Below are 14194 nucleotides of genomic sequence, written 5' to 3'. Positions count from 1 at the left end.
TGGTGTTGGCTGGACCACATGAGGCCCTGGGACCTGTATTACTGCTCAGATCCTACACATAGCTGTCTCATGTGTCTTGAGACTGCTCCAGTGCACGTATGATCCATCCCTGGTGATTGTCTGGAGCTACAAAGCATCTTCTGCCTCCCTAAATTGTCTACATGAGTCTATGCTGCATGATCATGTTTGCATCTGCAGGAAGTTTCTTCTGACTTGGACAAGTGACTGGCCACTTACAAGTCTCCTCTGACTACCTGCAGTCTGTGCAGAATTGGGTTGACTTTGTAGTTTTGGGATTTGTGGATATCCTCCACCCTGGATATTAATCAGCACACTGGAACATAAAGAAACTTGTCTAGGCACAGTGGGTCCTGCCTGGAAGAATCCACAGAACCCTCCAAATTCCATGTGGAGAGTGGCAATTAGTTAAATACTTAAATGAGAATGAGGAGTAGAAGTCGAGAATGAGGAGTAGAAGTCGAGGTGATCAGCTTGTCTCCAGTTGGTTCATTGTTTCAAGTCAATCTAATGTAGCATCTCTGCAGGTGCCTAGGTGGAGAGTTTTGGATCTCCCAAGAAAAGAGATGTCCTTCTCTGTTATGATAACGACAAATTTAGTCCATTATAAAATTGTCCCTGAAGAGCAATGTAACAAAAACAGAGGAAAATTATTGGCACATGTTCTTGCTTCTTGTCCCACTAGATAGCATCTGTCAATCATATTAAAAAGTATGTGGTCCTATTATTGAATGGTAATAAGTAATTTAAAAAAATAGTCCAAGGATTTAAGCAACATCTGAGATGCTACTTTTGACAATAGTGGCAAAACCAGTGTATGCCTTAAAAGTAATGTTGAGGTGATGAAATAAGAATGTCTGCCATGCTTTTTCCACTCCAAAGCACACCTATCTGACATTCAGATTATGAAGCATCTCTCCATTTAACCTTATAAACACAAAGGACTGTAAAGGTCAGGAGAGTGAAAATTATTTTCATGGTTAAAAGCACCTCAGGTGATATTTGGCTTAGTTGTAACATTTATAGTATTTGCTAATTTCTTAGCAGAAAGGTGGGCTACCAAGAAAATAGCATTCCCAAAGGAGGAATGTTTAAAATCTAACCCACAAATGTAAATTTAAAAAAACCAAAACAAAACCTCAACCAAATAAAAAAAGCCCCAAACCAAGGAACATGCAGAAGATTGTAGACAAAACTTTAAACTTTTATCCCTACTTTATGCTAAAACACAATGACATTTTTTCAGCTCAGAGTGCAAAGATTCTATTACTTAAACTTAATTACTGAGCTGTAATGTTTCCTCCTTTTACACATTACAATCAGGCAGGTGTGCAAGCCTTTAGCTTGTGCTCGGGGCTGATTTGCATGGCCACAGCATGAAGCTTTCCCAGTAACTCCACAGCCTGGGAAGCCCTGTGCTGGTGGAATTCTAGACCTGACAGCCACTTGGAGTGAGGGCACAGATGTGGATCATAGTCCAGTTATTTTTCAGTAAATACTTTAGGCCTGATCCAAACTCCACTAAAGCAATGAGAGCCACCCCTTGGTGTCAGCAAGCTTTAGGTGAGGTTATGTAACTCTCAAAGTTGCTGCTTTGACTTTGGATCCTCCCAGTGAGTTGGAAGAGATTCTGTTCTTATCAACTAATGTCATAAGAGGCTTGCAACTGGGGTCAAGTTCCAAATAAATCTCTAAATCTATTTTTTAACAATTCAGATATATTTGGGGCTGCAACAAACTCCCACTGAAGCCTGTGGCAGTTCACTGTCAGCTGAAATATGAACAGGAAACTTGATGCTCGTGCTTCTTCCTTTTCATTGACAAATGTGACAAGCAGGCTTTCTGCATCAACAGTGTGCTATTTTAGACAGAGAAGAATTCTAATATATGTTAATGAACTCGCCCACACATATGCACATGCTTAAGGCATAGTTGTCAGATTGCCCACTTACTAGGTTAAGAGCAAGAGCTCCTCGAAAGTTATCTTTGTATTATCGGAGATTTGGCATATTGTAGTGGGGTGGCTGAAATCGTTCTTGATTGCAAGACAGAGTTTAGCAGAAAGGAGACTGGCAGCACATGGAATAAACCAGCTTTTTATGTCACTGCTGTGCCCAAGTCTGTTAAAGACTGCAATGAATAAAGTTGCAGGTGAAAGTGTTATCCTATAACTAACAGCTCTGGGACTTTCATGTCAAATGTCCAGAAATTGAGTACCTTTGCTTGGTTTACTTAATTAACTTTTCCAGAGGAACAAAGCTCAGAGGAGCCAGTTCATCTACCCAGCTTAAAGCATTGCTTTACATTTCAAAAGGAATGGCTGAAAGGGTATCACACTGTGCAGGTAACAGGTAATTGTGCCTTGATCATGTCACCTGTAACAGGTATTTTTCTAGCAATGTCTTCTGCTCTCTTTTCTTTGATATTCAGTTCTGCCCAGTTGGTCACCACATGAGGCCACTCTCTGCAAAAACTTCCTGCACTGAAGTCTTTCTCTGAGTAAAATCTGACTTTCTTGTTAGAAACATAGTTATTTGAGGTTTCAATGGGATTTTTGTGGGTTTTGTTGTTTTTCTGTTTTGTTTATGTTTGTTGGTTTGGTTTTTAGAGAGATGCCCTATATCTCCTCTGGATAAAGAATTTCTTTAGTTTGGATTTTATCAAAAGAGACTTCACTGAAAATGTTACTCTAAATGCAGGGTCACTGTCATTATTTCTTCTGTAATAAGGGAAAGACATGAAAGAATTCTTTACCAGTTGCATAGAAAAGCAACCTGTTGTTTCTGTCCAGCTGATTGTGTGGATGCTATGACAGTGAAGCAGTATGAATGTAAGTATGGATATAACTTCATCCCATGCTGAATCCTTCACAAACTAGGTCACCACAAACTGCAATTAAGTTAAATCAGTGTCAGGATCTTCTCCTGTGTGCAGCACAAGCTGTCAGCATCCCTTGTCTCCTGTGGCAGCTGGGGAGAGCCTCAGTGGATGTATGTCAGGCACACTGACTGATCAGTCTCTTGGAAGAAAAAACAACATAAAACCCCACAAGCTTCTCCAGTGCTGGGATTTTTACCACTGCCTCAACCCTGGCTGGCTCTGATGTCAGAGAAAGTACCTGCTTCTAGTTATTTTTATGTTGCTTGTTTAAAGAAACAATAACATTTTAAAAAATCATTCATCCTAATATTTTACAAACCTCTCTACTATGCAATGAAACTGGTGCCTGTATGCAGTTTACTCTGCTCACTCCCATTATCTCCTCCTGAGCGCTTGGTTGCATTGTGCTTAATTATGAATGGCCTCCAAAAAGCCCGTTTTACTGTACTATGAAGTGACTCACATCACACAGAAGCTCTGTCAACTCGCACTGGGTGCTGGAGGCACATGGCGCTGTATTAGTCAGTGACTCATTTCACATTGTACTCGGTGCTGAGATCTGACTCACACCGAACTGTGTGAGAAGCTGACTGACATTGTACTGGTCTGAAAGCCGGTTTGAACCGGGATGACTCACCCCGGAGTTCATTAAGCTGTGATTCAGACACTTGTTTCCTATTGATTCCGACTGTCGCGATTCACTTCGGATTGTACTACGCTGGCATCTGGCTGCTCTGTGATAGCAACGCTCTGCCTGCTGAGCTCGGCTGTAGCGCCAGCCACCAGTGTCAGCCAGCAGGAGCGGTACCAAAGTCAATTTAATGCTGAAGGAGGATCAGAATTTGGCTTAGTACACGTTCACTTTGGCCACGACACTTTCTGGGCTTCTTTGCTTCACCTGGCTTTGACAAGTTTTGAAAACAGCAAGTGAGGAGTAATGAACCTCTAGCTAAGAATCCTCTTACTTCTGAATGCCAGATTTCCAGAGTATTGCCGAGACTTGCTGTCTTCTTTGTCACTTTTCTGAGTGAAAAAAGATGGAATGAATTTCTGTGAGTGACTGATAGTTGCTGATATGCTTCGAGTTCATCAACATTTGACCTGAGCTCCAGGAGACACAGGCACCCCACAGTCTGAAAACTCCTTCCTGGTACTTTAAACTTAGTCCTCAGACATCACTACTCATTCTGAAATAGGTTCACTGCTCTAAGCAAGGAGTATGGAGGTGTATAACAGCTTAGGTGATGCTTCCATGATTAAATATTTGGGACCCAGAGTAAAGATATCAAAGTAAGTATTGATGTGAGGAGTAGATAAAAAATTAAAGGGGAAATAAAGTAACTGTTCTCTCACCTTTGAGCATTTTATAAAACGTAGCTTTACGTTCAGTTGGCTCTGAGTTTAGAGAGACACTCCTACTTTCAATATGACATTCCTAATTTTAGGAAGCACAACTAGGAATCTCCTAGCGGATTATGGTTCCGGTGTTCCATTTGGTCAAACTAGTGTTTACTGCCTGTGTTCCTGTAATAGAGCAGTGGTGTAGCTGCCTCCACAGCCCAGAGCTCTGCAGAGCTCTGGATTTGATGCTGACGTTCTGTTTGTGCAACAGAGGTACAAGGAGACCCCTTGCCATTATGTCATAGCAACAAGTGCCATGTGAAAAGTTATCATTTTATGGTTTTCAACAGCAAAAATGAAATAATGGAATGGTTGCATCATGTAAATGACACTGCTATTAAATTACTGTAGGTTCTTACTGGAGTGTACAAGGATAATCTTATTTCACTTTCTGTATTTGTGTCCAATTTTCATTACCTGCTTTTTCCACTGCCATTACCTAATGACAGAGCTCAGGAAGAGCTCTTTCTCTTCTCTAAGAATGCTTGATATGAGGCAGGCTCGTACTGGAAGACTCTCTATGAAGCCCTCGCCTGTTGGTGCTTATCTCTGACTCGGCGGGGGAGCCGCGGGCTCCGAGAGGAGACGGACGGCGGGACCCCCATTCCCGGTGGGGCGGGGGCAGGGCTGCCTCACCTCCGGCCGCGCTCCTGAGACGAGGCAGAAGGGCCCGAGCCGAGGTGGGGCCACCCCAGTGAGGGATCCTGACCCGCTCCCAGAGCCGAGGTCAGCCCGGGCTCTGCGCTGGGAGCCCCTGGGGCGGGAGGTGGCGGTGAGAGCCCTGGGGAGAGCCGGGCGCTCCCGGCTTGCAGCTCCCGACCCTTGGGGAGACCGGGGGAAGCGCCTTTAGGGCCGGGTCCGCGCCGTTCCCCCGAGGAGGGCGGCCACAGCCGCTGTCCCGCCCTGGCCACCGCCGGCCCCCGGTCCCGTCCCGTCTTGTCCCGTCCCGCCGCCCCGGGGCGGCTGCGGCTGCGGCTCGGGGGCTGTGCCCGCCCTTTCCCGCCCGGAGGGGGGATGCCGTGCCCGCTGCCGCCCAGCGGGGCCGAGCGCTACTCACGGTGTCGGCGGCGGGGCCCGGCCGGGAGTCCTGGCACGCTTCCCCTGCGGTCCCGGCGGGCTGGGCCACCGGGAGCGGCGGCCTGGCAGCCCCACGCATGGGCCCGGCCCCGGGGGGGTTCGCGCCCCCCGGCCCGGCACCGCCCGGCTCGGCGGACAGCGGGGGCTGCTGCGGCTCAGGGCCGGCTTGCAGCGGGATTAGAGGCGGCAGCAGCGCCCGCTCCTCGGCGGGGGACTGGGGAGGGCGCGGGGGGAGCCATGGGATGGGCGCCGCAGGGAGAAACGCCGGAGAGAGCGGCGTGAGAGCGGGCGGGTGGAGTGTCTGTGTGTCTGTGTCAGTGTGTGTGTCTGTGTGTGTGTGCGCTGAGGGGAGGGAGTGGGAAGGGCTTGGGGAGGCGGCGGTGCCACCGCGGGGCTCGGTGCTGGTGTTTCAGCGTTCACAGATGCCTTGAGGAGAGCCGGGTTTGTCAGCCTGGTCCTGGAATACGCTCGCGTTTTAAAGAACTGCGCGTTAAGATAACACGTCTTTCCTCTCCCCAGCCGCCTCCCGCCTGCCAGCGGGCCCGGGGTGACCGGGCTCCCTCCGGGCGGGGCGTGTGCGGGACCGCCGGGCTGGGGGCACACCCCGCTCCTCAGCGGCGCCCTGGGGAACATCGCCGCGTTTAGGGATTCTCCCATAACGCTCCGCCGCCTCCACCCCCCGGGCAGCCCTCTGCCGGGACAGGGGATAACGGGACGGCTGAGGCCCCCTAGTCCCTCCGCCGTTCCCGGGCAGAGCGAGAGCGTCTTCCCGTGAAACCCAGAGCGATGCGGTGGGCGAAGGCTCCGCGCGTTCCCGGTTCCCGGAGCCGGGCACCCGGCTGCCGTCGAGTTCCCGGGTGCGGAGGGGGGCAGTGGCAGGAGCCGCCGTGCCGGACCCAGGGAATGGGACCAGGGAATGGCAGATGGAACCCGCGGGATTCGCTGTGGCTCCCGGAGCTTCGCTCGCCCCGCGCCCCCGGGACTCCCACGCGGTGCGGGCTGAGGGCGGTGGGGAGGAGGAGGAGGAGGAGGAGGAGGAGGAGGAGGAAGGAGCGGTACTCACGGCGCCGGGAGGCTCGGGGGCAGCGCGGGGCGGTGGCGGGGCGGCTCCGGGGCATCTCCGGCGCTCCGGGGGGAGGCGGCGGGGCGGGGGCTGAGCCCAGCGGGCCCGCAGCAGGGCGGCCAGAGGGCAGCCGCCCCCGGCCAGCAGCGCCGCCAAGGCCCCGGGACAGGAGCGGCGCTCCGGGACGGCCCCGCGGGGCACCGAGACGAAGCGCGGGCAGGGCGGGCGGGCCGGGAGCTGCGGCCGCAGGAAGGGGCTGGAGAGCAGAGCTGACAGCCAGGAGAGGGGCCCGGCGGGCCTCGGAGTCTGCGGCGGGCGGGGGAGGTGTGGGAGCGGAGGGAAGAGAGAGAGAAAGAGAGAAACACAAAGTGAGCATCACCGAGGGGGCCGGCGGGGGCCCGGCAGAGCCCCACAGCGCTAAGATGAGGGTTGGAGCGGTGGCAGCCGTGAAGCCACACCCTGCTGCCCTCGCACCCCTCCTTGCCCCCCTGTACACTCTGCCTTTATAACTTTCCTAAGGCGGTCCTGCAGGCAAGAGCTGGAGCACAGCTCTCGTACCCCGCCGGTGCCCATTGGGGCTCGGGGCCGGCCACACCGCCAGAGGAGAACGGGGACGAATTTCGCCACTTACAACCTCCGCCCAAAGAGCAGCCCCCAAAAAACCCCGACAAGGCAGCGGCAGCCGGAGCTGCGGCAGAGGAGTGGAACAGCCATCGCCGCCTGGACCTGTCCAGGGTGCTGAATCCTTCCCGCCGCCGCCGGGGAGCCTCAGGGCACCGTGACCTGCCCTTCCTTCCTTGCTCAGTGCCATTGTCCTGCAGAGAAGGAGCCACCTTGATGGAGCACGGCCCCTGAGCGGGAATGGACAAAAATCACCGCTCTGCTTCCCTTTTCTCTAGCCATGATTTCTACCTGGGTTTTGGGTTTCATTATTTCATCAAGGTTTAGCCCATCCCAAAACGTTGTCCCTATTTCTGGCCTACAGCCAGACATCAAAGAGACAGAGAGGAACTGAAGTGTGCACAGTGTGAAGGAAGCCCTTCCCACATGGTGGTGCTGCCCTTGAAGGCCAAAGGCGCTGCTGCAGCAATGGGAGAACACGGCTGTGGAGCCCTTGATGCCAGGGAAGGTGCTCGTTAGAGCTGAAATCAGTGGGGAAGGCTGCCATTCCTGCACAGAAGGAGAGCTTGCTGTTGCTTAGCAGCAGAGAGCTCCCCTAGGTCTGTTTGGAGAGGTGAACTACGACAGAAACTGGACAATGTTCCCAGGAGAGCAGAAAAAATAGAAAGGTTGATTCCCACCCCACAACCCCACTCATTCCTCCTGCCTGGTGGCAAGGAGCCCTTCTACAAATCTCTGCCCTTTTGGTTGTGGCAGAAAGCACAAAACTGATGTTGAACAGATTTCTATGCCAAACTACAATTGCCAAGGCCCAGACAGGACCTGTGGAGATTTCATAGGCTTGACAAGTAGGATTAAATGATGCTGCCTCACTCCTTGGCAGAGAAAAGGGGACGGACTCTCAGTAAGTGTACTGAGGTGATTGTTTGTGTGGCTTAAGACTAAGCTCAAAACACCTGTTAACACCACTGACCTTTGAATTCAGCTCTTGGTCACTCTATCAGGACAGGCTGGTGAGTAAATGTGACTCCCCTAAGATATCTCTAGAATATGGTCCCAGATGGAATCCTAAATTTTAGCAGGAGTGCTTGATCAAGTTCAGGTTTAAAATGCTGGCAGAGTGTAACCCACTTAGTAGGTATGTTCTTGCTCCAGCATCCCTTCTATTTGTCTCAGGAGACTCATGATCTGTTGTTCCTGCCCATGGCAGGGGGTTTGGAATGAGACAATCTGTAGGGTCCCTTCCAACCCAAACCATTCTATGGTTCTAGCTAACACCTTATTAAAGAAGACTTTATTATTTTTTTTTTTTTTCAAAATTCATGATGCATAGTGATGGGGGGTAGTATTGTATAAAAATATGGTATTTATGCTCCCTAGTATAAATGGTGCTAGATAAACAAAGCCACCTAAGCTACCTATTTTCCAGTGATTTGGGTTTGTAGGAAACTGTCTCGCTCTGTAGGCAGGTACCTCTGCGTCACTGCCCGTGTACACAACCACATCCTGAAACAGTTGAATGGTGTGGAGGCATAAAGCCCTCACAAAATTGTTAATATAGTCATCTTCTCCTCCTTTCTCCCTGAATGATGGATGCAGGCTGATGTCCAGCTGCATGAGACAGAACTGCATAAACAAGGGCTTGCACTTCGATGAAATGGGGTTTAGAGTTGAGAGAGCTGAGAGACACAGACTAGAACCCTTTCTTTCTCTAAAGGAATGTGAGCATGCATTTCTCATGCATGAAAGAAAATTCCCTCAGTCATCAGAGTAGCTCGCTCTGCATGTGTCTCTGTGACCTTACCCTTGGTCCCCTTACTGCTCCACTCTGTTCAGGTTAATTCCACTTCACTTGGACATGGAGAAAGCAAAATGTCAATCTAGCAAGGCATGGGAGTATTTGACCTTGCACTTATTTCTGTTTCAAAAAACTAGTTATGGAAAATTGAGAGCTTCCATGTGAGCCGTGTATTTAATATAATTATCCCATATAGTGGCACCTTCTTTTTCTGTAACATATAAGGTAAATAAGCTGGTTCCAGTATTGATATTATCTACCAGTATATCAGGCATTAGAAAACCCACCTCCACCCTTTACTTGACTTTCCTGAATATTTCACATTAGATGCATAAACTCTTGATAAACTTTTAGGAGGAAATTCCATCCAACATGCAGTAGTTTTCTTTTATTCTAAATCAGAAAGAGATGGCTTTATATGAGGGTACCTTTCCTATTTAATATTGTCCCTTTGGGTGTTAGTTAGACTCCACCCTTTCTCTTTCTGCAAACTTGTCCAGTTAACGTGTTTTCCTAATTTTGCCTTTGTGAAAATGAAGAAATCCATTTCTGTTTCTATTTTATTTTATTTTTTTAATGAAAACTTGTATGGCACCTTTTTCTTTTTTCTTTTTGATCTGTTCTCACTGTTCAGAAGAGGTGATAAGAAAGATAATACACAACATGTACCTGTATTTTAGTAACATTTTATTCCAACATTCTTGCAGTCACACATCAATGGGAGACACAATGCTCTTTGAGGACCTTTTATTTGCCTTTAAGGTGTGGGGGCTGATTGCTGGTCTCATACCTGAACTTCTGCCCAAGGAGAGGTTATGCACATTTGTATGGCAGCTTTTGTGTTCTAATATATTTCAGTGTTTCCTGCTCCCTTAAATTGTTAAAAGAGAATTTCTAGACCATTGAATGGAGCTGATTCATAGTGAATTAGGGAGCAATTCAAACAGAGAGTAAGAAGCCATTTTTTACCTTTTTCATTGACATTAAAGTGCACTTGTTACAAATCATTTGGCAGACTGATAGGCTTTTCTGGGAAAGGAGTTATTTTCAGAAGGAGAATGAGTTTCCAGGGACTTCAGCTGAACTTCAATTTTCTTTATGTATCAGCAGTATTCTAGTATTTACTTTCCCTTATCCCTTAATAAAAAACAAAAAATGTAAAAAGAAAAATAAAATTAAAAGTGCATTTAAATAAGAATATTTTGAAGCGAACATAATATCAGTGATATTGTGGGAAGCAGCTTTGCTGAACTTTTAAATATTTGTATTTTTTCAACAAAGTTTCTTACAGGCATAAGCCACTTTTCTTTATGGATCTACCAGTAGTTGGTTTCAAGTAGGAAATACAGGTTCAGGGTTGATGGGAGGAAGAATAAACTGGTGTCTTCAAACATGTAAGACCAACCATAGAGTAGCATGACCCCACAGAGCATTAACTAAGTTTTCCTATGTGCAGGGATAAGATGTGCCTGTTAGTTAATTTCTATGTAATTTTTCATCAACAAAATAATATTTAATTTTTCATCAGAATCAATAGTGGTGTGTTAATTAATTGGTAGAATTTATTTTGCGTAAGCCAAAGTGTGAAAGTCCCACTGTCATGTCATTCATGTAGTCACAGGGTGTCTCAGCCTTTTGCTGGAGGATTAGGTTTCCCCAAGATCTGATGCTGAAACCTGTGATTGCATTACATTAGGGCTTGAAATGTTATCAGAATGGTTAGACTTGATTTAGATCTCAGTGCAGGCAGATTTTTTTGGCCCTGCTTAGTGCTTTGATAATTATTTCATCACTGTAAGGTCATTTTCTAGGGTGATGTATTTTCTCAGGGTTGTCCAGTCCCATATGTATGTTCTGACAAAACTCTCAGCTTCAGTATTTATATCAGTGTCTGCTCCAAAGCTGCAGGAGCCTCTGCTGTCTCCACTCACAACTCTGTTTCTTTTACACTCCTACATATCACATCTTTATTACTTGTAAGGCAGAGGAAACTTAAAGAGAAACAACATTTGAGATGGAATTCAATATTAGAGATAAGGATCTGTTCTGCAGTAACAGCACTGAATGCCGGGTTTCAGAGCATCAGAGTCAGCTCAGTGATGGTTCTGCTCCCCATTCTGGCCCAGTACAGCTGATGGGTGCAGGCTCTGTGGGGTTTGTGAGCCCTTCGACAGTGCTCTGGGGCCCAACACGTTCTTAAAACCCTTGGTGATGCAGAGTTTCTGGCAGATTTACAGACTACACACAAAGGTAGTGGCTTGGGCAGAGGAGGTCTAATTAGAAAATGTAGTGTGACACACACAAAAAATGAAATCTTGGCTGAAGTGCAAATGCACTAAGAAACTCTGTCATTCATTTAATTTGTCATGTTTGGCAAATTGAATCTTCATCATATTCTCTTATCCTCTCACTTGATGTATGACATTAAATAATTAAAGACATAATGCCAACTACATTTTATTTTATTAGCATATTTATTTTTTACATCTCTAATTCTATTTTTTTCCTAACTCTATTTTAAAAAAAAAAAAAAAAAATTTGAATTATTTGGAATCCTTGAAAATCCTTACAGGTCAGGCTTGATTTAAAAAGAAAAATCTCTTCCGTCACGACCATATTCTCTTAGTGTATGTGCCAGTGACATGACAGACCCTGTAGTAAATATCTGGTCAAAATATTGATCAAAAAACATTTGCTTCTACATAGAAGAATTGTGAGTTTCCAGACGATAGAGGAAGCAGCTCAGTGATGCTCATTGCAAACTTCCAGAAGGTGTCACTCTGCACCTACAATTTGAATGGGGAATCTCAGCATTTAAGGATTAGTGCTAAAGCACTATTCCTCCTTGTGCTATTAGGGCCCTTCTTCTCTGCTCGTATGGAAATTAGGTGATGGATTGGGGAACAATATTTCTCTTTTTTCATGATAGGAAAAGTAAAAATATCTTCATAATATGACTATCACTGAAGAGGTACCTATCCAACCACGACCTGCAGAAGTATCTCTGATATTCTGTGTCACACATAATCTAATTATTACACAGGATCCTTAACACACATGTTTGCAAGATAATAAATATAGTTAAATTAAAGAAGAAATAAAAACTGCCATGAATACAATTTTTAGGTCTTACAGAGCAGTTTGTAGTTATGTTCCAGAGCTGATTCAGACAGAAAGATTAACGGGGCAATTTGCAACCAGTGTTCTTGAACAGATCGAGGTTTCAGAGCCTTTGAGTAGTGCAAAGTCTGAAAGCCTGATTGCACAACGTGGCTGCACAGTAACATGCCAGCTTGACAAGACTCCCGAGGAAGGAATCGTGATTTCTGCCATTAATATTCATCAGGTTTTGGACCGTATAAAATATGGATTGATTGGAAAATTATGCAGCCATGTTAAAAGCCTTATGGGAAAAAATATAATTCACTTGTATGACCGGTGTTGGAGAACATGAAATGAGAAATACACTACAGTTCCTTTGAAAAAGAAGAACAAAAGAACAAAGAGCAAGCAATGAGTGACTGCTGAAGAGTATGAGGTTCAAGGGCAGTATCAATGAGAATGTTGCAAGCTGGTGCTGCATGAAAGGAAAAAAACTGTACTTGTCTCATTGCAAACTAGATTGAGCTGGTGGAGTATTTATGCAGCATTTTAAAAAGACATATGAATGATGATGAGAGGAAAAGGAGCTGATTTGATAAGAATGACAGTGAGGAGAAGATGTGAACATATTTTGTAAAAGGGAAAACTTCCAGTGTTATCTATCCCAGTGTACTGATTTACCAGTGGTACCAAACAAATACTCTTTTAAAGAGGTCAGATTATCTCTGTTATGTAAAAGTGAGCATCCCTGTGGAAGTGAGTAGAAAGGCTTGGAGTTTCCTTGAAGAATCTCAAACAAACATTTATTTCAGAGATGTCTTCTGTGATTTTGCCCCTATAGGAGTATCTGCCTAGATTAGAGAGACTGTAATTACACATAACCCAAGTCACTGGCTGAATGTTGTGCCTGCTTTAGGCTTGAGGGAGCATAACAAATGGTATCAGTTCCCAGGTATCCCTTGACACCACAAATGCCAAGTTACAAGTTAAAGACTGAGAATCTCAAGTAGAAAAAGAAATAAAGAAACAAACAAAAACCTCCAAACAAACAAAAACCCAACTACAAAGCCAATAAAAACAACAACAAAAAAACCAACTCAGAGTAAGCGAGCTTTTGGGGGAGGCACTTCATGTGTTCCTGCAAAACCACATTTCTCCTGTTTGATGTACAGAGAGACTGACCCTCCATTCTGCAGGCTGACCTTTTCCTCTGGCCACTCCAGGGCTGTCTACCATGTTTCCCTGCACTGCACTTTGCTCTGGATTCTAGAATTGTCCCAAGAGAGGGAGAACAGCACTCCAGATGGACAGAATTTTGGACATTCCTGTTTTTGTATCCCATCCTTGCACATCACTGTTTGAATCAACTCACTGACAAGGCCACACTTGAGGCTTGTTTCCTCCATTACCCCACTGCTTTGAAAGACCAAGTTCTCCTCCTGGGCAGACAAAATGTTCTCTTCCACCCTCTTTCTTGCAATTCATTTCAAACATACCTCTTGACCAAACACAGAAAAGACAAAGTGGGACTGAAATTGTCCTGTCTGCAATAGCCTAATCTCCTTCTCTGCTCTGTAACCTCTAACTTATTTCTCCTGATGATTTGGAAAGGTTGGTTAAGAACCTGTTTAAAGTGTGCCTGTTTAGAACCCAGGGGGATAAATGAGAAAGCACAGTTTTTTTTTAATGAGTCTGAAACAATGTTATAACCAGAGCATGCCACTCTTTTCCAGGTAAATCATTCAATAAGAAGCTATTCTTGTACTGAAATGAAGTGCATACATTCATCTGCACAGAGTCTGTATGAACAATGAGAAAGACTAGTCTGTCATCAAAATAGCAACCATCTTTCAGAATCAAACATTTCAGTGAACATTAGGTTATGCGAGTTGAAAGAAATGTCCTTGGCTTTCAAGGGCTGTGACTCACTTTATCAGTCTTATGACTGGAAAACTATTCAATGCCAAACCATTCAGAAGATCTGGATGTAAACTGAGAAACACTTTTTAACCCTCTTATTTAGAGCCCATATTCAAATATAAATGTTATAGATGTCCTATGCATTACCATGCAGAATTCTGAGTAATGTAAATCAGTAAATGGACCAAGCATTTGCAAATGAGAAAACAGGACAAGGGGTCAGAGAGAAGCAACTCAGCAGCTTCTCCAGCAGTCTGAGCACCTCTGCAAATCTGAGCATGAGTTCCAAGTACTAAAAGGCACAAAGGATGTGA

At 46.0% G+C, this 14194-nt stretch overlaps 1 protein-coding gene across 2 annotated transcripts in view; it reads right to left on the bottom strand.

Moving 5' to 3' along the window:
* Positions 1-14194, bottom strand: part of RGS20 (regulator of G protein signaling 20) — a gene marked incomplete at both ends in the record, with an annotated part of 34329 nt that overhangs the window by 10358 nt on the left and 9777 nt on the right. The window contains one exon of one of the 2 annotated variants that reach the window (XM_083873722.1): positions 5357-5455. The exons of the other annotated variant lie outside the window; for it this stretch is intronic. Within the exon in view, the coding sequence (XP_083729848.1) occupies positions 5357-5455 (99 nt within the window). Of the gene's footprint in view, positions 1-5356; positions 5456-14194 lie in introns of those variants that run through there. 2 annotated transcript variants of the gene reach the window in all.

Source organism: Zosterops lateralis, assembly GCF_965231275.1.
Source record: "Zosterops lateralis genome assembly, chromosome: 1".
Classification (NCBI taxonomy): domain Eukaryota; kingdom Metazoa; phylum Chordata; class Aves; order Passeriformes; family Zosteropidae; genus Zosterops; species Zosterops lateralis.
Note: the sequence above shows the minus strand (reverse complement) of the source record. Positions and strands in the feature narration are given on the sequence as shown.